Genomic DNA, 23,926 nt, shown 5'->3' with positions numbered 1-23,926 from the left:
ATTTTAATTGTTACTTTTAGAATCTATGGCAGTAGTTCTCACATCTAACAAAGTACATAATCCCCAGCATCTACTTTGCTGTTCCCAGGCCATGAAACCTTGCTGAAGAAGTTAAAAAAATGTTTGCTGATTTGGCTCAGTACAAATTCAAGTTACCTAACTTTAAGAGTCTCTCTAACCTTCATGGTCACAGTTGTATTTATCAAATTCTCTATAACTGTGGTTACAATGTTTTTTCAATTTCCTCAATCCCCTATGCTCACATTCCCTCATTCTCCTTCTTCTTACTGAGAAAACCAAGATCTATTCAATGAGATCCCTTCATTTTCGTCTGTACCTCAAAAATCTCTCTTCAATTTCTGCTCCTTCCATCTCATTACCAAGAAAGAAAAAGTCCTCCTTTTATCCTGAAGTCACTTCTCTATACCTGGAATCCTATCCCCTCTTGTCTCTTCCAGAATTATGTTCCATTTGCCCCTTCTCTGTGGGATCTTTTGCCTTACTATTGGTTCTTTTTCCTCTCCCTATAAATTTCTCAGATCTCCAAGATTCTGTTTTCTCCTTTAGCTACCATCCCATCTTTCCTTCATTTATTTGAAAGATATCCTTCTTAGAAGAGTAATCTTCATTTATTTCCTCCGCTTCTCGATCTATTCACGCATTAACTTTGCACATCTGGGTTTTGCTTCCACAAGTATAGGGAAACCTCAAACATCACCATTACTTAATGGACAAACTCTCTATTCTCAAACTTCATCCTCATCCTCTTTGGCTTTTTGGTTATTTGAGACAGTTGACCACCCCCTTTCTCTATTTGTTTCAGTTACTCTTTGTTCACATTTCTTTCTGACAACTCCTCTGTGCATGAAAGGGGCTCCTTTCTGTTTCTTTAAGTTAGGCATTTCTCAAAGTTCTGTACCTCAACCCTCTCCATTACCCATTGGTTTTCTCATTCAGTCTCACAGCTACAATGACAACATTCAAAGGAATAACTTCCATGTCTCTACCTCAAATGTGACCTTTCTCCAGTCTTTTTTATTGTTGTTCTTGTTGTTAAGTAAGTTCCACACCCAGCATGGAGCCCAGTGTGGAGCTCGAATTCATGACCCTGAGATCAAGACCTGAGCTGAGATCAAGAGTCAGACACAACCAACTGAGCCATGCAGTTGCCCTCTCCAGGTCATTTTTTTAAGATTTACTTTTTTTTTTATTTTTTGAGAGAGAGAGAGAGAGCAATCAGGTGGAGGGGCAGAGGGAGAGGGGAGAGAGAATACTGAAGCAGATCCCTCGCTGAGCATGGAGACTAAGAAGGGGTTCAATCCCAGGACCCTGAGATCATGACCTGAGCCAAAATCAAGAGTCAGCCACTTAACCAACTGAGCCACCCAGGTGCCCCTCTTCAGGTCATTTTTAACTGCCCTTGTGAGATCATCTTCCCTTCCATGCACCTCAAACACTACTGGTTCAAGCAGATCTCATGATCTACCCCTTTCCAAATGAGCTTCTGCTCCCCCTCACTTCTTAATTGGGCTACTATACTCCCAGTATCTCAAACTGAGAAGCTTGGGGTGATATATGACTTTTAGTCTTCTTTTTTTTTCTTAGATTTATTTTTATTTATTTGAGAGAGAGAAAGCATGAATGGGGGTAGGGACAGAGGGAAAGGGAGAGAGAGAATCCTCAAGCAAACTCCCCACTGAGAGTGGAACCTGATGCGGGGCTCCAATCCAGAACCCTGAGATCATGACCTGAGTCAGAATCAAGAGTTGGCCACTTAACTGACTGAGCCACCCAGGCACCCCACTTTTCTTCTTCTTTCAATTCCATATTCAACATAAGTTATTAAGTCTTATCAAAACTACCCCCAGAATAACTGTCAGAAAAGACAGCAATAGATTTGGAGTCAGAAGACCTGAACAAGGGGCGCCTGGGTGGCGCAGCAGTTGAGCGTCTGCCTTCAGCTCAGGGTGTGATCCCGGCGTTATGGGATCGAGCCCCACATCAGGCTCCTCCACTATGAGCCTGCTTCTTCCTCTCCCACTCCCCCTGCTTGTATTCCCTCTCTCGCTGGCTGTCTCTCTCTGTCAAATAAATACATAAAATCTTTAAAAAAAAAAAAAGAAGACCTGAACAAGCCACACTTATTTAACCTTTGATTTCCTCATTAGTAAAATGATACTAGCAACAATGTTAACTGTAATAATACCTTAAATACCATAATAAATCCTTCTCTGATTCCCTCAAATAAATATGTTATCTCCAACCCCTGGAACTTCAGTAAGACTGAATCTGTAATTTTCTCGTGTCATCTATCATACACCCCACCATATATTTTCATAGCTATTTGTGGACATATCTTATTTCCCTTGCCAAGAGGAACTGTAAGCTTTTTTGGTATGGGAACTATGTCTTGTTTCTTTCCCCTCACCCATATGAAGGCTGTACAGTTCAGTCCCCATAGCAAGAGCTCCACAACTAGAAAATTAATAAAACTGATTAATATCAATTGGATTCTATCTACTGATGGGACAAAAATATTTTCTTCATTTCTAGGTCAAATTATATACCAGAATGCTTTGACTAAAATGACAATAAATGGAGAATAAAGAAGATCATGAACAACCAAAAATTTAAAAAGGCTGAACAGAGGTAGAAGGAAATCATAATAAGAGAAGTAGATTGAGATCAGTTTAATTACAGGGAGGAGAAGTGAAGATTAGACAAGCTGGGAGGTGGAAGAGTATAAAGTTGCCATTTACGAGGCTCAGCTTATTATAAATATTGTAATTACACCAGAATCTTCTCCTGGGGGGATTTAAAAGAACAGACAAAAAAGGCATATACTTAGATAAATAAAATGGGGAATATATCTAAATAAGATTTTCAAGCTGTTCTGCAAAACAAGTTAGATTATTTTTGTTTACAAAGCATTGGGGTTGAAATTTGTTTTATTCCTCAATAATAGAAAGAGTTAAAAGCTTTAAAATAATCATTACCCTCGGCTGGGGGTTTTCCCTAAGAAACTATTTGCTTCTTTGTAGTTGAACACAGCCATAATAATAAGCCTTTATACATGGGCAGGTTCAGTGTTACAAATATGTTATGCGTTTCCATACATACTTCTAATTTCTCTGCCTTTGTATTACACCATCACAGGAGATGATGAGGGGAAGTTGGTATGTAGATGAGTCTCTGGATCCTAATTCACCTACATCCTCAATTGTCCTTAATTTGCTAATATATCATTCCAGATGGGCATTGTTCAATTTCTGTTCCCACTCTTACTTTGTAACTGAATAGTTTGAGGCTACTTAAAAGCCTAAGCTTCAAAAAGAGTGGGACTTTGTTTTGTTCACAGCTCTATCCCCAATTCTTGGAGCTATTTTTAATACATAGTAGACAATTGATAAATATTCATTGAATAAATAACTGAACTTCTTTGTGCTTCTATTTTCTCACCTTTTTAGGATTAAATGGGATAAAATATGTAAATTTCCTAGCATGGAGCATATATCTAATAAACATTAATTCTTCCTTTTTTCCATTAACTTAAGAATAAGAATTTATTCAAAGTCAAATAAGAATCACTGACAAAGTGGGTTGGAATCCAAATTATTTGATATTTAAAAATTACACTGTGAATATATCCTAGGTAAACACAACAATTCTCACATTATGAAAAAAAAAAGTGCTATCTAGAACTAATTATTTGAAAGCCAGGGATATCAAATGTAATATGCATCCAAGTATACATATTCCCCAGTTTGTATGTGAAAGAAAGAAAAAAGAGAAAAAGGGAAGAAGAAGGGGAAAGGGTAAAGTGGCCATGTCATAGAAAAATGTACATTCTCATCTCCCAATCTCTCTTTATGTCTCCCTTCCCCAACACACTTTTGAGATTTGTTGTTTAAACATTTGATTCTGCAAAAGAAGGCACAAGCAATTGCTTTAGTGTAATCACATTCTCTTTTGATATTTACAAAAAATACGTGAAAACTGAAGCAAATGTTCAAAATAATCATCCCCCTGATCACAGACCCGCATGCTCATATGTTCACACATGCACACATACACAACTAACTGCCTTTGTAGCTGAAGAGACATGAGAAAACGATTTTAAAATAAAGAAAAAAGAGGGGAGAACAGATAGTAGAAAAACTGTGCACCCCCCCACCCATGCACCTAGAGTAGTATCAAGTATGTTACCCTAATTTAATCCTTTGCTTTCCACAACTGAAGCAAATAATTGATTTTATTTTGTGAGAGAGGGGAAGATTCTTTCTTGCAATCATGGAGAAATAAAATAAAGAGCAACACAAAGAATTGCTGTGTTATTATCTGTGGCACACTGTTTCTATTTGTAAAATTTGTCCTTATAAGCCCATAGAACTTCCTGTTAGAGCTAAAGAAGGACTGTATATGGTTTTGCGTGTGTTGAGGAAGGCTTTTTACTGTGGGAAAAAGTTTTCTTAATTTTCTCCTCAAAATGAGATAGAGAATAATATCCTAGTTTGTAAAATATAAGGTTATATATCTTAGTAGAAAATATAACTATAATTTTCAAAAGAGCTCGCTGATAGGCACAAAAGTTTACAGGATAGGCAATAAAGGCATGGAGACAGTTTGAACTCTTGGTTTTTCATTTTCTTCTTCCTATCCCATATCTCAATGTCAAATCTAAATAAACTAAGGACTCCAACCCCTGATGTAACAGCTGATAGCTTTTATGTGAAGTTTGTGAAAGAACTTTGTCTTTTTTCTTTTGGTTTAAAGGCTACAGAATCCTTTGTAGTACAAGGTGGTGCTATAGAAGTAGAAAGATTTTATAACCCAAGACTTTCCATGCTGCTTGGAACTGTTGCCTCAGTAAATCAGAGTATATGGGCACATAGTTGTCTGGAATTAAAAATGACTTTTTTAAATAGTGATTCAAAGGGACACATGCACCCCAATGTTTATAGCAGCAATGTTCACAATAATCAAACTATGAAAGAGCCCAGATGTCCATCGACAGATGAATGGATAAAGAAGATGTGGTAAATATATATAATGGAATATTACTTAGCCATTAAAAAGAGTGAAATCTTGCCATTTGCAATGATGTGGGTGGAGCTAGAATGCACTATGATAAGTGAAATAAGTCAGTCAGAGAAAGACAAATGCCATATGAATTCACTCATATATGGAATTTAAGAAACAAAACAGATGAACATAGGGGAAGGGAAGGAAAACTAAGATAAAAACAGAGAGGGAGGCAAACCATAAGAGACTCATAACTAAGAAACAAACTGAGATTTGCTAGAGGAGAAGGGGGTGGGAGGAAGGGATATATGGATGATGGGCAATAAGGAGGGCACTTGATGTAATGAGCACTGGGTGGTACATGCAACTGATGAATCACTAAAAAAATTTAAAAAAAATCTTTAAAAATATTTAAAAATGACTTTTTTTATACTAATGATTAAAAATTAACTTTATAACCAGAAGAAACTCCCAATGATCTGATTTTAGGGATCTGGTAACTGACTCACCCTTCTCATTTAAGCTATCAACTTCTAAGGAATTATAGGTTGGGACAAGAGTTTGTGTGATATAGCTCACCTGTTCAGGATTTTGTACTATGTATCTCCTAATAGTAGTCTGTGGATATGCAGTGACTTTCACTGTTGGAGAATGGAGTTCCTGTAAGGAAAGATAAAAGCTGCATATAATTATAGTTGCTTAGTGACCTTGAAGCCATTAATAATAATAATAGGGAGCAATTTTCAGAGTGAAATTTTAAGTCATTTGCATAAATGATGACATATGAAATTATGGTTTTAGTTAACTTCAGTCTTAGAAACATATATGAAAACTTGTGTTTGTATTCAGCATTGTGCTAGGTATTTCTATTAAATACTCATTTCATGGTAATTCATCACACATTCCAAGCTATAGTTGATGAGAGTTTCATAAATATTCATTGCATTGTAATACCCCCACAATATTAGAAGAAAATATAGCTTAAAATTTATTATCTCATATTTTTAAAAACGGAAGGAGACACAGAGAGAAAATTGTGTGTGTGTGTGTGTGTGTGTGTGTGTACTCAAACATTTAAGTATTCAGTGTGGTGGTGGGAGAGGGCCATAAATAACATTAAAGGGAGACAAAAGATTAGAATAAAGTCATTTATAAACTTTTGATGGAAGAAGAGTCAATATCATTAATATAGAGTTTTTATACCTCAATAAGAAAAAAATTCATACTAACAGAAAAATGAGTAAATGGCATGAACATTTATAAAAGAAGAAAAACAAATGGTTAATAAAGAGCAAGAAGTATTCAACCAAACTAAGAATCAAATAAACATAACAAAAGTACCATATTTCAACCAGGAAAAAATTTTAAATAATAATACTGATAAAGGTACAAAAAGAGCAGCACTTTCCTATGGAGAAGGGAAAGATTAAATAATCATCTATAGGCTGAAATATGTAGCTACTAAAATAATGATTTTGAGTAATACACATTTAAGTGAAAAAGCTCATAATATTATATAAAGTTAAGTGAGAAATGAAGGTATAAAACTGCATATATGGTATGATCTCAATTCTTTATTTGAATGGAAGAAAACATAAAATGCTAATAATACTATCTGTTGGTAAGGAAAGGGATCATGAGTGATTTTTATTTCTTTTTCTCTACATTTTTTATGGTTCCAAAATTATCTACAATAAACAAATTTGTATTATCAGAAATAAAACAGAGCAAACCCAATTTTAAAGCTTTCATTATGAAAAATAACAGCTAATGCAATTTGCTGCCTGGATTTGAATGTAATGAATAGCTCTATTATTTAAGTAGACTTACTTTTCTAAGGAAATCCTATCTTGGTGGTCCTATAGGACTCTATTTTTATCTCTATTGTAGCTTTTATCCCACTGCCCTATGTTTTGCTGTGTATGTGACCCATGTTAGTCTGTGAGCTCTTTGAGCTCTTTGAGAATAGTAATTGGGTCTAATACATCTTTGTACAATATTTGATACATAGTCAGCACTTGGCAAATGTTTGCTAAATAAATGCATGACCTTAGGGGCGTCTGGGTGGCTCAGTGGTTTAAGTGACTGACTTGATTTCAGCTCAGGTTATGATCCTAGGGTCCTGGGATCAAGCCCCACATAGGGCTCCATGCTCAACAGGGAGTCTGCCCCCCCCCACTCCTGTTCTCTGTCTCTCTAAAATAATAAATCTTTTTTTTTAAAAGATTTTATTTATTCGACAGAGATAGAGACAGCCAGTGAGAGAGGGAACACAAGCAGGGGGAGTGGGAGAGGAAGAAGCAGGCTCCCAGTGGAGGAGCCTGATGTGGGGCTTGATCCCATAACGCCGGGATCACGCCCTGAGCTGAAAGGCAGATGCTTAACTGCTGTGCCACCCAGGCGCCCCTAAAATAAATCTTTAAATAAATAAATGCATGACTCTAACTGACTTAGCTCCCAGCTAGGCCAAATTGGGAAATGGTAGACAAACTTTTGATAATCTTATTTGTTTTGCATAAGATCACATTTTCCTTACTGTACTGAAGTCTAGAAACCAGTTTTTGTCCCTTTGTTCCCTTATTGTTCAAGCTCATACCCTAGCACCTCATCCGGGCAGGCCTGGTTCCTTAGAACACCATCTTTCTCCATCCTAGCCTCCAAATCCCACATCCTTTATATTCCCCTCCTGTGTCATAACAAACATAGGATGTTTTTTATTTTCTTTTCTTAGGATTCACTTCTTAATGAATGGTGACTAGCTCATTAAACACATATTTGTTAATATGGTATTGAATTATTATTATAGGTACCTTTTAGAGATATAATGCCTAGACTCCAGGGTAGTCTTAAACATGTGATTATTAAGTTGTAAAGGCTAAGGGAACTAGATCATTGCATGTCTTTCAAATTGAGAAGGGCTAGTTCTGACCCTATAAGCTATTCTCTCTGAATGTAAATTTATAGTACACAAAGTCAGGTCCTTGATCAATCCAAGATCTAAGTACTTTATTTGTGCTAAAATCAAGGACCCTAAAATATATATAATTACTAGGAGATCCTTGACTAAAAATAAACTGCACTCAAACTTAAAGCAATCAGATTGAATAGACAATGAAACTGAAAAATCTCAGTTCATAGAATTTGTTTCAGCACTTGTTTCACATTCCTTTAATGGGCTGAGCTGATTATTATGTGAGAATCCCCTTCCCAGTTTTGTGTTCCTGACATTTTGGAAATGTGTAAAGCCCTAGGAGGGCTTAAAGATTACTTAAATATATGAGCGAGGCTTACATAAAAAGAAAAGAATCTAATCTAATCCATAACTTCTTTTACCTGTTCAGTATTTGGGGTTATATATACACTGCTTGGGGGACAAGTAGATATTTTCAGAGTTGGAGAATGGAGTTCCTGTTGAGACAAAAAGGGGGGGTTCAGAAATGGTTACTAAGCAGTGTTATTTGAATGTCTTACTTTCTTTGGGTATTATTTCCTTTAATTTTTTTAAAAGACTTTATTTATTTATTTGACAGAGAGAGAGAGACAGCCAGTGAGAGAGGGAACACAAGCAGGGGGAGTGGGAGAGGAAGAAGCAGGCTCCCAGTGGAGGAGCCTGATGCAGGGCTCGATCCCAGGACTCTGGGATCATGCCCTGAGCCAAAGGCAGACGCTTAACAACTGAGCCACCCAGGCGCCCCATATTTCCTTTAATTTTATGATAACCCAGTTTGTTAGAACTTTATTTCATGTTTTCTTAGATGATATCCAAAGAGCACATTACTGAATTTCTTTGTCAGCTTTGCTAGTAAACTAATGATAAAATAATTTCTAGAATACTTTCATAATGACACATTTTTCTTGTACTTCTAGGTTACATCCTTCTTTTCTTTTTGAGATTTCTGCTAATATACACCCCAATGTTATTATATGTCTGCAATTTAACAAGATGCAAAATTTATCAACACAAAAACATAAAATGCAAAAATTTTCTAACCATGGTAGAAAACTACCTTTGAAAGCTCAACTAAGTCTACTGGCCTGAAAATGAAAATCAAAACTACAATGAGATATTACCTCACACCTGTCAGAACGGCTAAAATCAAAAACACAAGAAACAAGTTTTGGTGAGGATGTGGAGAAAGGGGAACCCTCTTACACTGTTGGTGGGAACGTAAACTGATGCAACCACTCTGGAAAACAGTAGGGAGGTTCCTCAAAAAGTTAAAAATAGAACTACCCAATGATCCAGCAATCAATTGCACTACTGGATATTTATCCAAAAAATACAAAAATGCTAATTCAAAGGGATATATGTACCCTGATGTTTATAGCAGCATTATTTACAATCACCAAGATATGGAAGCAGCCCAGGTGTCCATTGACTGATGAACGAATAAAGAAGATGCTGCATATATACACAATGGAATATTATTCAACCATAAAAAAGAATGAAATCTTGTCATTTGCAACAACATGGATGGAGCTAAAGAGTATAATGTTAAGTGAAATAAGTCAGTCAGAGAACGGCAAATGCCAAATGATTTCACTCATATGTGGAATGAAAGAAACAAAACAAATGGTGGGGAGGAGACAAACCAAGAAGAACAAACTAATGGTTACCAGAGGGAAGGTAGGCGGGGGAATGGGTCAAATGGGTGATGGGGATTAAGGAGTGCACTTGTGATGAGCACTGGGTGATGTATGGAAGTTTTGAATCACTATATTGTACACCTGAAACTAATATAACCCTGTGTGATAACAAACTGGAATTAAAATAAAAACTAAAAAAAAAAAACCTACTGCTCTGAGATTACTTCAGTCTGACTTTTAATTATGGTTTCTCTGATCTGCTTCTAGTTAAGTTTCAAAGAGTAGGCTCTGATGTTAAAAGAAAATGGTCTATAAAAGTGAGAGTATGATTTTTAATAATGATTATATAAAAGTCACTTTTTCGATTATGCTGACATTCTTTACATTTTTTCCCAAATCAGCAAAACTGTGTAGCTTTATTAGTGTGCAAAGAGTTGGTAGCATTACTCAATCTCTTCATACATTACTGTAATTTACAACCAACTGACAGAACTCCAGGATATATTCCCACAAAAAATTATATATATATAATAAATAATAATAATAATTATATATATATATCAAGGAGGCTATTGAAAATCAGAATCATGGACTTACAAGGGAAACACTGGCAGACTCATGTGGAAGTATAGCTATAATGTAGGTGTAATGTGGTGTTCTTAAAACAAATTGCCAAATATTTTGCATGCTGTGGTTTCTCTTTTTTCTTTTGGTTCAGCTTGTAACATTTTCATTCTCCCTTTCCCTGTTACATCAGCAGTAATCCTGCAAATTTCATATATCAAGACAGCCTTTGAATATGTTCTCAGATTTCCTGCTGTAGCTGAGGAGAATTTCTCAGACAAATGCAGAGAATTAAAGTTTGTAGACCAAACAGGTATATGGTCTTCAGTTCAGGATGATGGTTATAAATACAAACAAGTGCAGGTTGGTTTGACCCACAGAGCCAAGAGGAGCAGGTTCAGAGAGGTAAGAAAATAAAAGGTGTTTTTAGTTATGCAATAGTATATGAATACACATGAACATAAAAATGTATACAGATAAAGTCTAAGATCCTCCCTTAATCATTCTCCCTTTATCCAAATCCCTAACCCAGAAATAACTATTATTGTCTGGTGTATCTTCACATAAATATGTATGTATAAATAACAATATTTATTGCTTTTATTATTCTGCAGTGTGAGTCAAACATTTTTTGTATTATAAATTAGATATGTCTTGATTCATTATTTTAAATTATACATAGTGTTCCATGATGTTTAATAACCTACCTATTTCCCTAATGAGCAATGTTTAAATTGTTTTTGTTTTTTACCATGCTGCAAGGAACATCCTTGTGCATGTATTTCTATAAAATTTCACAAAGAAGTAGGATTGATGGTGCACCGATTATGTGTATTATTTATTTAACAGATAGTGCCAATTGATTTCCTAAATGGCTATGCCAATGACACATCCTCCAGCACTGTGTAAAAGTACTTATGTCTGGAAGATGTTTTTCTGCAAACTTTTAGTCTTTTTAGGCTGGGACTAGTAATACTAGGATCATGTTGCGAAGACAATTTGTGCACACTACCTGTCACCTGGTAGGTGTTTATAAATGGTAGTTCTTTCCTCCTCCTTTTAACCAATTTGAATCTGATGACATCAGCAAATTAAACAGAATGAAAGTTACTAGCCAAGCAGACTAGCTTTTAAGATAAGAGAGTATACTGAGAAGTTTTATAAACTTGTAAAAATTAACCCAAGTAGGAATAAACACACACACGCACACACACATCACACCTTTAGGACATTTATTTATAGTAGTGTAAACAGGGTTACTTTATTCAGATGCCAAAACAGTAGATATTTTAAAGGCAAATCGGTGTATTTGTACAAAGACTTGTCTGGTCCTAAAATGAAAAAAGTATTCAATCTTCTTATACTTGGAAAGCGAGTACATTAATTCCATAAATTATAATTTACATAATTGTTTTGAGCTTCAGTATTAGAATTGGTCTAAGCAAATGTAGCTTTTCCCATTAAACCCTCATTTTTGCTGCCTCTATAGGTTGCCTCACTATATTTTCTGTTTTTCAAGTTGTTGAACATAATTCTACCATTAGATTTGACTAGTTCTTATAATAGGAGGCTAGATATTTGTTTTTTTTATTATTTGTTATCAAAAGTAAGTTTTGAGTGCCTGAAAACAAGAGATCCTCCCAAAAGTGACTATGTGAAAGAATAACCCTGACTAAATAACTTAAACTTCTAAAAATCCAATAGTAGAGGGTTTTTTTGGTAGACTACATGATATATTTACAGAGTGTATTCACAGGACTCCAAACTCAGTAAAACATTGAATTTTTCTTTAATACTCATATTCAATTTTTTAGGAAGGCCCTACTTTTTCTGATTAAATATTCAGCATAATATTGAGTTGTTTATTCCTGTGGCTCACATTTGCTAAATACCTACCTATTGTTTTTTTGGCAACTTTCTTCAGGTAGAGTTCTCATAAAAAATAATTTTGTTTATAATTAATTAGGTGGACTCAGGCTTAGTATAATACCAAGGCTGCTTTTCCCACATTCCCTAAAGAAATGGTTTTCAACTTTGTAAAGTTGTATCAGCCCTCTTCCTTCTTTTCCTTCTCTTCCTCCTCCTTTTATAAAGTACATATGACATCACCAATTTTAATATCAGAGTGGATTAAAATCAGTCTGTTTTGGGGATAATTTCACTACATCACCTGAGATAATTGTCCCTACCTTGGTATACCCTAAATCAGAGTTGGGAAGTTCTAGTTGCCCTAGAGAGAATTCATAAACCTGCATCTTATTTCTGTTTGTTAAAAAGCTCTGTTTTTCAGAATTAACAAATCATATGGAATGCAAATGGCCCCAATTTCTCAGTTACTTACCTTAGTGAGAGAGCTTTCAAGTAGCTCAGTGAAGGGCAGAAAGAAGAGAAAGCAGAAGCTAGAGAGGTGTTATTCTCCTTTAGGTAGAAGGAAAATCTTAAAAATTTAGGACATACTCTGAATTCCAGGATTATTTCAGGGCAAGACCTTGAAAATTAGAACAGAAGCTGTTTTTGTTCTCTAATATATATTCTTTATACTTTCCACTCTGATAATAGAATATTAGAATGGGGAAATCTATCAAATGATTTGCTGTAAGGGTAATCATCAAATGATTTGCTGAAACCAAAAAATATAAACTTGTTTAAACTGAAAATACTTTAGTACTGAACTAAGGTTAATCAAGGCTGATAGCTGATATAGTGAAACTATCAAGAGCTGGTTTCTAAACCCAGAACATTCATTAACTAGCTGTTATAATTTGGTCAAGTTATTTTGAGCTATTTGAGTCTCTATTTCTTTATTTGTACACAATGCATATTTTATTTGCACACTGTACAATTTGTACAATGGATGTAATAATGTTTTTCTACTTAATTTTTGAAATTCCAGTGGGTAAATAACGTATGTAAAAGAATTTTGAAAAATAAAAAATACCATCTGTTAATATGAGGCATTATTTTTACTGGATTGGCTACATGTATAACTAAGTAATTTGTTCAGTACTTGTTATGTAATGGTATTGGAAGAGATATAAAGCATAGATAGAATATACTCTTTACCCTTACCAAGCTTATAATTATTTAGGGGGTAAAAACTATTAGTGTAAATAGCAATAGAGTATTATAAGAGTATGAGGAACTTACTATGATTGTTTTGACGGCTAAGAGTTAACTTCATCCTGGGACAGTTTAAGATTACATCACAAGGTTATACCTCAGGAAAGTCTTGAAAAATTGGTGTAATTTCAGCTTATCTAGATTGGTGAGGATGGGGAGATGGGACATTTCAGGTGTAAGAGCAACACGGGCAAAGGTATATTTATTGAACATTAGGGCCTATATTTAGAGAACAACAGTTTACATTTTGGCTGAAACAGAACATTGGAAGGGGGAGTTCCAGGAAGTAAGGTCCCTAGAAGCCAGATAATAGAGGGTTCTGAAAGTCAGACTAAGAAATTTATCGGCACTGAGTGTCACTGCAGGTTTCTTCAGCAGAAGAGTGATATGAGGTATTTGTAGGAAATTTAAGCAAATTTTCTGGATAACATATTCTTAGATATAATTATGTTTGTGAATATTTTAAAATAATGTTAATAACTACTGAGCAGTAGTAATAGTTTTTATGAGGGAATCTTGGGGCACATAACTGATATACTAAAACAGTTATAGGATAACTGAGCGAGATTCAATAAATAAAATCACTTCACCTAGACAGAATTTAAGTAGCAGGGGAAGTAAAAGAAATATCTGTATAAGCAGACTAATTAGCAGCTTCAAACTAATTTGCTTAAAAGAAGCAACATAACAAGATCCCAGGGAAATAATATGATGACAGATCAGAATCAATAACCCTTTAACATAATTTGCCATAATAAGTAATGATAAATATTTGTTCATAGGGGAAAAAAGTATAAATAGAATATAAACAAGTCAAGTCCAGATTCTTAACGTGACCCAAGAACTAAAATAGAAAACTAATTGGCCTATTAAATGGCTTCCTAATATTTACTTTATGTGGTTTTGACTTATTTAAAGAAGCAATTTGTGCCCTACTTTCCATTTTCAGTTCAAAGAGAAGGAATAGAAGAGTGAAACTCACAAATAATCATATCCATATATCTTTATTATCTTTGCTCACAGCCACATTCACAGGCATTTTGCAAGCCATAATCACAAAGGTCAGGGGGAGAGGGAATGGAAGAAAGAGGAAAGAAGAGAAGAATGGAGAGGGGAGAGGGGGAAAGGAAGATGAAAGAGTGGGAGAGAGAATTTCCAGTTCCATCCCATTCCCAAAAACATTATTTTTGATTTGTCTTTGATTTTTGTCTTTTGATATCTAAAAATCTTAACCCTCAATAAGTGTACAGTCCATGGTGGAGGAGAAGAAGGATTATAAGTATTATAAGTATTATAAGTACATTATAGTTAAATAATAAAAAGTGATACTATCTAGGAGAACACATCTGGGATGGAGGTGGGAGTGGGGTACTATATTGAGAAGAGGGTAAGAAGATTCAGGATTGGACAAGATGTCTTTAGGGAGACAATTTTCCAGATGTATTTTAAGGGATAGGTAGAATTCCAGAGAAGATGTGAGGGAAGGGTGACTGTTGCCAGAGTGGGGAATGAAATGAACAAAGGCAGGGGTTGGAGGGAGGCAAAATGCTTAGTTTCTTCAAGAAACAGCAGTACAGTGTGTCCAGCACACAAGGTGGGAGGAAGTAAGTAGTGAGAAATAACAGGATAAAAGTAGGATAGGACTGTTCTAAGGAGATACTTTGACGTCATTAAGGTATGGAGTTTGAACCTAACTTTGGAACTTGATTATTAAAGTTTGTGAAAAGATTCTGTACTACAAAGTAAATGACATTTTATTGCTGAGATTATAAATCACACAATAAGATAAAAAGCTGATTTTATTTCTTTATAATATTTCTATCAAAGTTCTCTTAAAGCATTTATGAATCTTTAAATAACTAAAAATTAATCAACTTATTACCCAGTGCTGGAGCCTTATATATTTTGATATAAAACAATCAATACAATTTATGAGAAAAATATTTAAAAAAGAATTCTGAACAGCAGCAAAAAATGTCCGCCATCTTTTTTTAATGTTTTTTTATTATATTATGTTAGTCACCATACAGTACATCCCTGGTTTTTGATGTAAAGTTCGATGATTCATTAGTTGCGTATAACACCCAGTGCACCATGCAATACGTGCCCTCCTTACTACCCATCACCAGCCGATCCCATCTTGGTAAATAACAAAATTTAACACGATGTTCATTACATTATTATTTATGCCCTGGTTTGTGTCAAAAGATTTTAAGTGGTTCATAATGGAACACATACATGAAGTAAAAATAGGAATCAGATATCAGATGTTACTGTGTAACATAAATGAGTCAAATGTGTAGACCAGGAATACATAGCATAGTATAGAGGTTACAAGCGTAGACCTGGAACTAGACTGCTAGACTTAAATCCTAGTTCTACCACATACTAGCTATATGAACTTCAGTAAGTCATATAACATCCCTGTGCTTCAGTTACCACATCTGTAAAAATGAGAATGATATTTGAACTTTACTGACTAAAGTTTAAAATTAATTCAGTTGGATAAGGGAGATAGGTAGTTCCAGAGAGGTTATGAAAAACAGATCATGTGCCCAAAAGAAAGAAAGATGCATTTTGATTGAGGGAGGTCATTTTTCATCTTTTTCCTCTTCTTAACCATTTGCTCTGCCAAAAAGTGAGGTTCCAGGAAAATTGTATAGATAAACAGAAGGATATATACATACATAAAAATATTTTATTTAGGTTTATGAATTTAATTCTTTCTCCTAAAATAGTCACTCTAAACTTATCCTTTGAGAGTTTGTAGCTTCATTTTTTATTTCATTTTTATCTACCCATTATAGCTGATTATGTAAGTTGGCAGCACTTCGATCACATATTGTACCACCATAAATTTCCTTGAATGTGGTGATCTTAGAGGTAGTTCTATCTTCAAATGAATAGCCTGAATGTGTAGATTTGCAGTGTCCAGTAGAACACTCTGCAATGGCGGAAACGTTCTACATTTGTGTTGTCCAATATAGTGACCACCAGCTACAAATGGCTGTTGAACAGTTAAAACATGTCTGGTTTAATGAGGAATAGAATATTTTATTTTATTTGATTTTGATTAATTTAGATGTAAATGAAAATAGCCACATGATACCCTATTAGAAATGTAGCTCTAGAGGAAACATTAGGTAGGAGAAAGACAGCAAACAAGCTTTAATGCCTAATGTCACTGCATTTTAAAAAGAAAAAAAAAAGCACAAACTAAAAAATCTCCATCTCAAATATTAAGGTTCAAGTTCAAAGACTCTAAGAGCATGGGAACTTCCAAATTACTCTTTCTAGAGGATACTTAGGCCAGTAAACATTATAAATACATTCCTGCTGTTCCAGTCTTTTGATCATATACCATGAGTTTTAGAAAATTGCTTTAATGGTTTTCCTCATTAGTTTTCCTTAGCTAGTAGAACCTTAATAAGCCTTTCAAGCATATGCCTTTACCTAATCTTTCCAGTGTTAAAAAAAACTTTTACTTTATAGCTTATTCATTAGTTATCTATTATCTTATTTTGTCTGTGCAACTAGGGGTTTTTGTTGGCTCTATTTTTATAAATCAATGATAAAAATGGAAAGAATTATTGAGTGTCCAGACAGTGTGCTCGACTCCTTCACATGTTATCTCATTTAATACTCACTAAAACCCTGAAGGAAGGTATTATTGTCCCCACTTAACAAATGAGGACAATGAGGTCCTGAGAGGTCAAAATTTATTCTAGGATCTATGACATTAACACTATGTGTTAGACACTATGCTGTGTGTTTTCCATCATGTATTATCGATTTTGACTCTAACAACGATCCTATGAGTTAGGGATTATTGTCCCAGTTTACCAATTAAGCAACTAATACCTATAGCTAGCATGTCCCTGAACCAGGAATTAAACCCAAGTCATTTAAAATGTAAAGCTACACTCTTAGCCACTACACTAGACTGTTTCATAGTTTGGTTCTGTTTAAGTCTACTTCATCACTGTCCATTTATTATTTGCAGCTGTCTATGAGCCATTGCCCATAGATTTCATTTGTATGGACATTTTCTGCACACAATGTTTCCTTTTTTATAAAATTTTTATTATGTTATGTTAGTCACCATATAGTATATCCTTAGTTTTTGATGTAGTGTTCCATGATTCATTGTTTGCATATTACACCCAGTGCTCCATGCAATATGTGCCCTCCTTAATACCCATCACTAGCCTAGCCCAATCCCCCAGCCTCCTCCCCTCTAAAACCCTCAGTTCAAGTTGGACCCAGAGTCCATAGTCTCTCGTGATTCATTCCCCCTTCTGTTTACCTCCCCTTCATTAATCCTTTCCTTCTCCTACCCATCTCCCTGCTATTTCTTATGTTCCACAAATGAGTGAAACCATATGATAATTGTCTTTCTCTGCTTGACTTATTTCACTTAGCATTATCTCCACACACAATGTTTTCTGTGACTCATTACTCTGCAAAATAGGAACCTCTGCAGCCAACAGCTATTAGCTTTCATCTACTATTGGTAACTCTTATCAAAGTGTTCAAGTCTTTGGTGCAATAAATACAGGAGAGATGGCAAGATTGCTGGGAATGAGAATTAGGTAATAGAGATTACATACACAGTATAGGACTTTGTTCTCTAAACAGTTGGAAGCTTGTTGAAATGAACATGGAACTTGTATGCTGTCTAATTTGAAGTTTAAAACTTTGAAAAACTAATAAATAATATAATGTTCCAAGAAGGAGTCTTAAAATGACTATGAGAATTGCTGAAAGTAATAATAGTGACTTAGGAACAGTTTAGGATCAACAGCTTCAAAAAAGGCAATATCTTTAAATACCAACTGACATTTGTGCTGACAAAATTTGCCAAAGCAAACTGTCATTTGAACACATTCCCTGAATAGTTTAAAAGATGCTTTTGCTAAAACCTTTCAAAGCCAATAACATAGTTAAACACCTGCCTTAGGTTATTGTTCAATGCTGTTCTGAACTTTGTACAGGAAGAAACATATAAATCATAATGATTTTTTTTAGATGAAACAAACACTTCCTGGATTTAGGATAAAATCTGTAAATCTGTTTTCATGTTAAGAAAGCAAAAGAATGTACTAGAAATAGAACTTCTTCCCCTCACCCCTTTCCTCCAAAGGAAATCCCTCATTTAAGAAACTCAATCCTTCTCTTCTTTTCCTGAAGGAAATTGGGGGAAAAATGAAGTATATAGTCTCTTTACAGTACATACTCTTTGTCTTAAAAACTAGAAGTATATATGCTCTGTTGGAAATTAAAAAGAAAAAAAGATGCTATTACCATAACTGCTGGTGTAAAAAAAAAAAAGTTAGCTCAAATATACTTGTTTACAAAGGTTTTCACTTTTAAATGGGCTTTAACAAACAAAAAGCAGAATCAGACCAGTAAATACAAAGAACAAACTGTTGGTTGCTAGAGGGAAGGGATGTGAGGGTATAGAAAAAAACATGTGAAGGGGAGTGGGAGATACAGTCTTCCAGTTATGGAATGAATAAGTCACTGGAATAAAAGGCACAATGTAGGAGCTATAGTCAATGATATTGTAATAATGTTGTATGGGGGCAGATTGTAGCTGCACTTGTGGTGAGCATAGCATAATGTATAAAGAAGTTGAGTTACTATGTACTACACCTGAAACTAATGTAACATTGTGTGTCAACTATAATCAAATAAAAAAATTTAAATAAAAATATATGGGATTTAAGAGATGGCAAATCTCCCAGTTGTTTTACCATGAATTGTCAAGAAAAGAAATTTGGATCACAACAGTTAAAGGACCAGTTCACCTTCTTTCCCCTTGCCCTGCCTCCCTTCCCCACCTTGTCACATACACACACAAGGACAGTTTATGAGTGTCATGGCCTGAAAACAGGCCCAGCAATTTATCAAACCTCCCTTAAACAATAGACAATTGGCATGGGCATTTTTACCCAGCCATTAGTTGCACTCACAATTTCCATAGTTTTATTTAACTGCAAGCATAAAAGGGCTGACCAAAGCTGAAAACATGGGCCTCTTTATCCTATGACCTCATTCCTTTTTCTACAACCTACTTCCCTGAACAGTCATTCACTTTAGTGACCACACCCTTGAACAACAATTTATCAAAGCAACACACCCCTCCCTACAGAACAGGAAATTTTTCTGATACTGTATAGAAATCCTGGCAGAGCAAGGGAGCTATCCACAATCTTTGCAACCAAAGAAAAGGGAAAAAAAATCATGTAAACAAAGATAAACCCAAGCTGAGTAATTGTTGATAGCAGAGGCTGTAAATAACACACATAAAAACCATTCTCCCCAGCTGCTTTCTAGAGTTAAATTTGGTTGCAAGTTTTAACTTCAAAAGAATGGTAACCCATATGACACACACATTAATTAAGAGGTCCCTTCTTTCACCAAAACTTGTTTTATTCGGTAAAATACTGGTGGCCAAAGCACAAAATAATATTTAAAAATGAAATATAGACATATGGAACACTTATAGAGCAGGTCCTGTACATCTATCCTCAACGTGAACTTTCCCTGGGATAAGCAAATGGTATTTATCCAAATAATCTCAGTGCTTTCTATATAATAGGCATTAATAAATATTCAATTCAATGAATGACTTATTAAAAATATTTTATTTTGATTCAATTCTCTCTCACACAACAGAGTTCCTTTGCATACATGGAAAATATCTTCAACTTCATTAAAAGCTAAATTTGTGGATGGGAAATATATATGTTGAGTAATTTTATGTCAATGGTGTTCATTAAGGCAGTATTTCATTTTGAGTTAATGATGGTAGGTTAATATTTAAGCTTTTTAAAAGGTTGAGCGGTAAGTTGTTTTATTTCATTTTGTGTAGTTTCTAGAACTTCATTTATTTACAAGACTGCATTCAGTTTTAAAATGCATCTGTGCCCTTGATTACCCCATGTTTCATTTTACCTGTCCATGTAGATATACATGGTAATTTTAATTCCAGAATTAGGTTAGACAATTTCACCAGCAACTCTTTTCTATATTCAATTTTCTCTGTTCTATCAATCAGATAAAATAACCAAGAGAATAATAAAATATATCTATTATAGACAAGAAACAAAGCAACATTATATCTGGAGAAATTGAAAATATGTTTGTATTTATAAATACCATTTTAGTGCACAAGAAGGCAATAGAGGAAAAACATGTACTAAAAAGCCAGAAATAGAAAATACTAAAGTGCTGCAAAAAGCATTTAGTTAAATCTAAAATGTCTACTATGTAAACTAAAATTAAGATCAGGAAACAAAGAAGAGTGACATCAATTTCAGTTTCTTGAAGAGAACATATTTTACTACTGACTATTACATATTTTTTATATTTTATTTTATTTTATTTTACTTAATTTTTTAATTTATGAATTAAAAAGCCAGACACCCCAATTATATGTATTTTTAAATCTTATGAATTATCTGAATGTCATCCAAACACCAAAATGCTAAAAGAGAAAGTAAAAGTTTAACTGAATTTATGATAACCAACATTAATTATAATACATTTTCCTACCTGCAAGTATCACAAACTCTAGCAATCAGAATAGTTGCTACATACCAACTCAAAATGTATCTAAAACATGGCATATTAAAGAGAAACTTTATTAAAACATGAAACAATCAAGGGTTTTAAGTAATATGTCCTGTTTGCTAGTGTTTGGCATGGTATATAATAAAGCTGCTGCCTCATCTTACCCATTATTAACATGAAGGTAATTTCAGATCAAATCTAAGTTCTACGTTACACGATGCCATCCTGCCAAGAAACGAGGAGAAAGAAAAATAAAATAGAATAGTTTCTTTATCACATTATTTGTGACAACTATCTAAAAGCTTTCTTGCCAAATTACCTTTTAGTGGATTTGTGAAAACCCTTTGTTATCTAACTCAGTCTGAAATTGTATAGTCAAATTTTCCTTCTTCTTGTTTCACTAAGGGAATGAAACTTCTTAGTTTTGTCCTTTACTACATGTATAGAATTTCACCTACCTCATCCTCACATAGTCCTTATTTTTCTTTCTTTTCTATTATAAATCTCTTATCCCAGTTTTTGTGGCCACACGTTCTGTCCCTAGGTTTCTTTGTAAACTCCTTTATGGGGAACTGTGTTTCAGAATGGAGATAGTCTTACAAGGATCGCTTTAGTAATTATCAGGTAGAAAGAAGAAAAGTTTTGTAAAAAAGCTTGACCAGCTTGGTCCTGGGATTATTAAAAAGGAAAGTTGAACTAAAGAGTATACAATAAAGTGATCCTAAAATTTGTTTTGTAGTCAATATTTATAATTTGTTGAATTTCTGCTGTTAAATTTTTATCTATCTTTACTAATAAGTTGACAAGAAAAGAGATTAATGTTTTTAAATAACTATGACAGGGTGATTTTAGCATTTCCATAATGATGGTAACTTGTTTTTATATTGTTTTGGGGCTACTAAGGAACATAGATGACACCTACTTTGCTGTCATTAACATCCTAATACTAAATATTGGAATGTACATTCACATTATTATTATCAGTTATGCAAACTAGTACTTTTTACCTTCATATTTTTCTTCCCTTTAACTTCAATACAGATGGAGTTTTTTTTCAACCAGGAAATTACCGATAGTAAATTCTGGATTTTTTTCTTCATATTTTTTTTCCCTCAAATTAAGCTGAGCATGAAATATCAGTAAAACTGTGGCCTTTGTAATTGTGTTGTCTATGTCTTTTAAAATTCTTAAAGTTTTGTATTATATACTGTATATTATATACAGTTTTATTATATACTTTAGAAATTTTGCTTCATATCCTATTCTAAATTGTGATTTTGGGAAAAAGAGCCCATATTATTCCAGATCGGTAAAACAATGCAACCTCAGATAATATCATCCCAATGGTTGCTTTTTGAGCTCTTTACAGTATAAATTTTATCTTGAAAACATAATTTTAGTTTGGACAGATGTTTCCAGAAAGTCATGCAAATTTAATGTAAAGGGATTCAAAGAATGAAAACAGAGACAGAGCTTTTAATTTTATAGTCTTGAAATGTTCCTTTACATTCACTGGCAAGGTTATTAGCACAGATACTGATGCTAAAATAACCCCTTTAAAAATAAATTTATTTCGGGGCGCCTGGGTGGCACAGCGGTTAAGCGTCTGCCTTCGGCTCAGGGCGTGATCCCAGCGTTCTGGGATCGAGCCCCACATCAGGCTCCTCTGCTGGGAGCCTGCTTCTTCCTCTCCCACTCCCCCTGCTTGTGTTCCCTCTCTCCTTGCTGTCTCTATCTCTGTCAAATAAATAAATAAAATCTTAAAAAACAAAAAAAACCCAAAAAATAATAAAAATAAATATATTTCATTTTAAAGGATGTCTTAGAGTTCTGCTTTTTGAAGCTTTTATATAACAATTGCTTAGATCTTGCCTTCCTCAATCCTGTATCCACTCTTTCAATCCCCTTTCTACCAATATTCAGAAATTATTCACTTTGGCTGTGTAAGAACCAGTGTGTCATTTTCAGAAGATGAAACACATATGACAATTTGAACAGATATTTGTGCATGTCACTTACCCAGGAGCATTTGCTGAACACTGCAAACACTGCTCATCACTCCATATAAGTCATTGTCTCTGAACTACCATATTTGATATAAAAAATCTGTTTACTTCTGAAATAAAGTGAATCGGTGGGAACCTAGTCTATAAAAATTACTGTATTCAAGTTGCGGATTGCTTTATGGTAAGCGCAAAGGAATACCCCGGATCAGATATTTCAATCAAATTCAACAAAAAATGAGTCATCCTGTGCTCTAGTTAGATTGTAAAACTCATTGGAGCTGTTAAACAACCACAGGCACTAGTAAATGAAAGAACAGCGAGAGATGGAATTTGGGTGACCGTACATTGCTTCTACAGCTGCAATCCACCAAAAGATAACAACCTGTAGAACAGAGGCAGAGAAGCAGAAAGAAAAGAAATGAAGTTCAAGATATCCCCTCTCTACAAATCACACACATAGTTATCTTTATGGTACCTGAGAATGGTTGCTCCAAACCAAATTTTGGTAGGAGGAGGCAGTTTTGAGAGGAGAGAGCACTTCCTGTGAGGTGATGGGGTCCAAGGCCTGAACCACCTTGTTCGCGGGCCCACTGTAGGTCCTCACTCTCTCGTACACTACATTTTTTTCTGGTGGGTGCTGGGTTTGGCTTGACTGATGGTAGCAGTGGTAATGCTGGGGCTGGCGCTGCAGCACGTCTGGGGGCTGTGGAGTTCCACAGCTGCTGCTGCTCATCTCGCTCCAATAGCTTGAGCTCATGATGGTCTCAGTGGTCAGCAAGGTACTCCCCAGACACTCTCCCTACGGAACAAACAGAGAGCGAGCGCGCGCTCATGAATAAGGGTAAGAGGGAAGGCAAGCAGGCACACGTAGAAGTCATTTATCAACCCCCTCTGCCTGTCGTGGTGCCCTGGAGAGGTTAGAGTTACCTGAGCAGCGGCAGGAACAGGTCTGGCAGCTGCAGAGGAGGCCGCAAAGTTATTGGCGCGCGAATGAAAAGTAGAGCCACCCGTGAGATTGCTCCAGGAAATGGTAGTGACACGCCCCTCAG

General features: G+C 34.9%; 1 protein-coding gene across 1 annotated transcript in view; it reads right to left on the bottom strand.

The window, feature by feature from the left end:
- The window catches only part of POF1B (POF1B actin binding protein), an 84,888-nt gene extending 61,254 nt beyond the window's left edge, over positions 1 to 23,634 (bottom strand). Inside the window, exons 1-3 of the mRNA XM_087859507.1 lie at positions 23,353 to 23,634; positions 8,356 to 8,430; positions 5,602 to 5,682 (exon numbers count right to left, since the gene is read on the bottom strand). Coding sequence (XP_087715633.1) covers positions 5,602 to 5,682; positions 8,356 to 8,430; positions 23,353 to 23,634 — 438 coding nt within the window. The remainder of the gene's footprint in view (positions 1 to 5,601; positions 5,683 to 8,355; positions 8,431 to 23,352) is intronic.
- Between the last annotated feature and the right edge of the window lie 292 nt (positions 23,635 to 23,926).

This window comes from Ursus americanus, chromosome X (assembly GCF_024610735.1).
Source record: "Ursus americanus isolate L20-20 chromosome X, mUrsAme1.1.p, whole genome shotgun sequence".
Classification (NCBI taxonomy): Eukaryota; Metazoa; Chordata; class Mammalia; order Carnivora; family Ursidae; genus Ursus; species Ursus americanus.
Note: the sequence above shows the minus strand (reverse complement) of the source record. Positions and strands in the feature narration are given on the sequence as shown.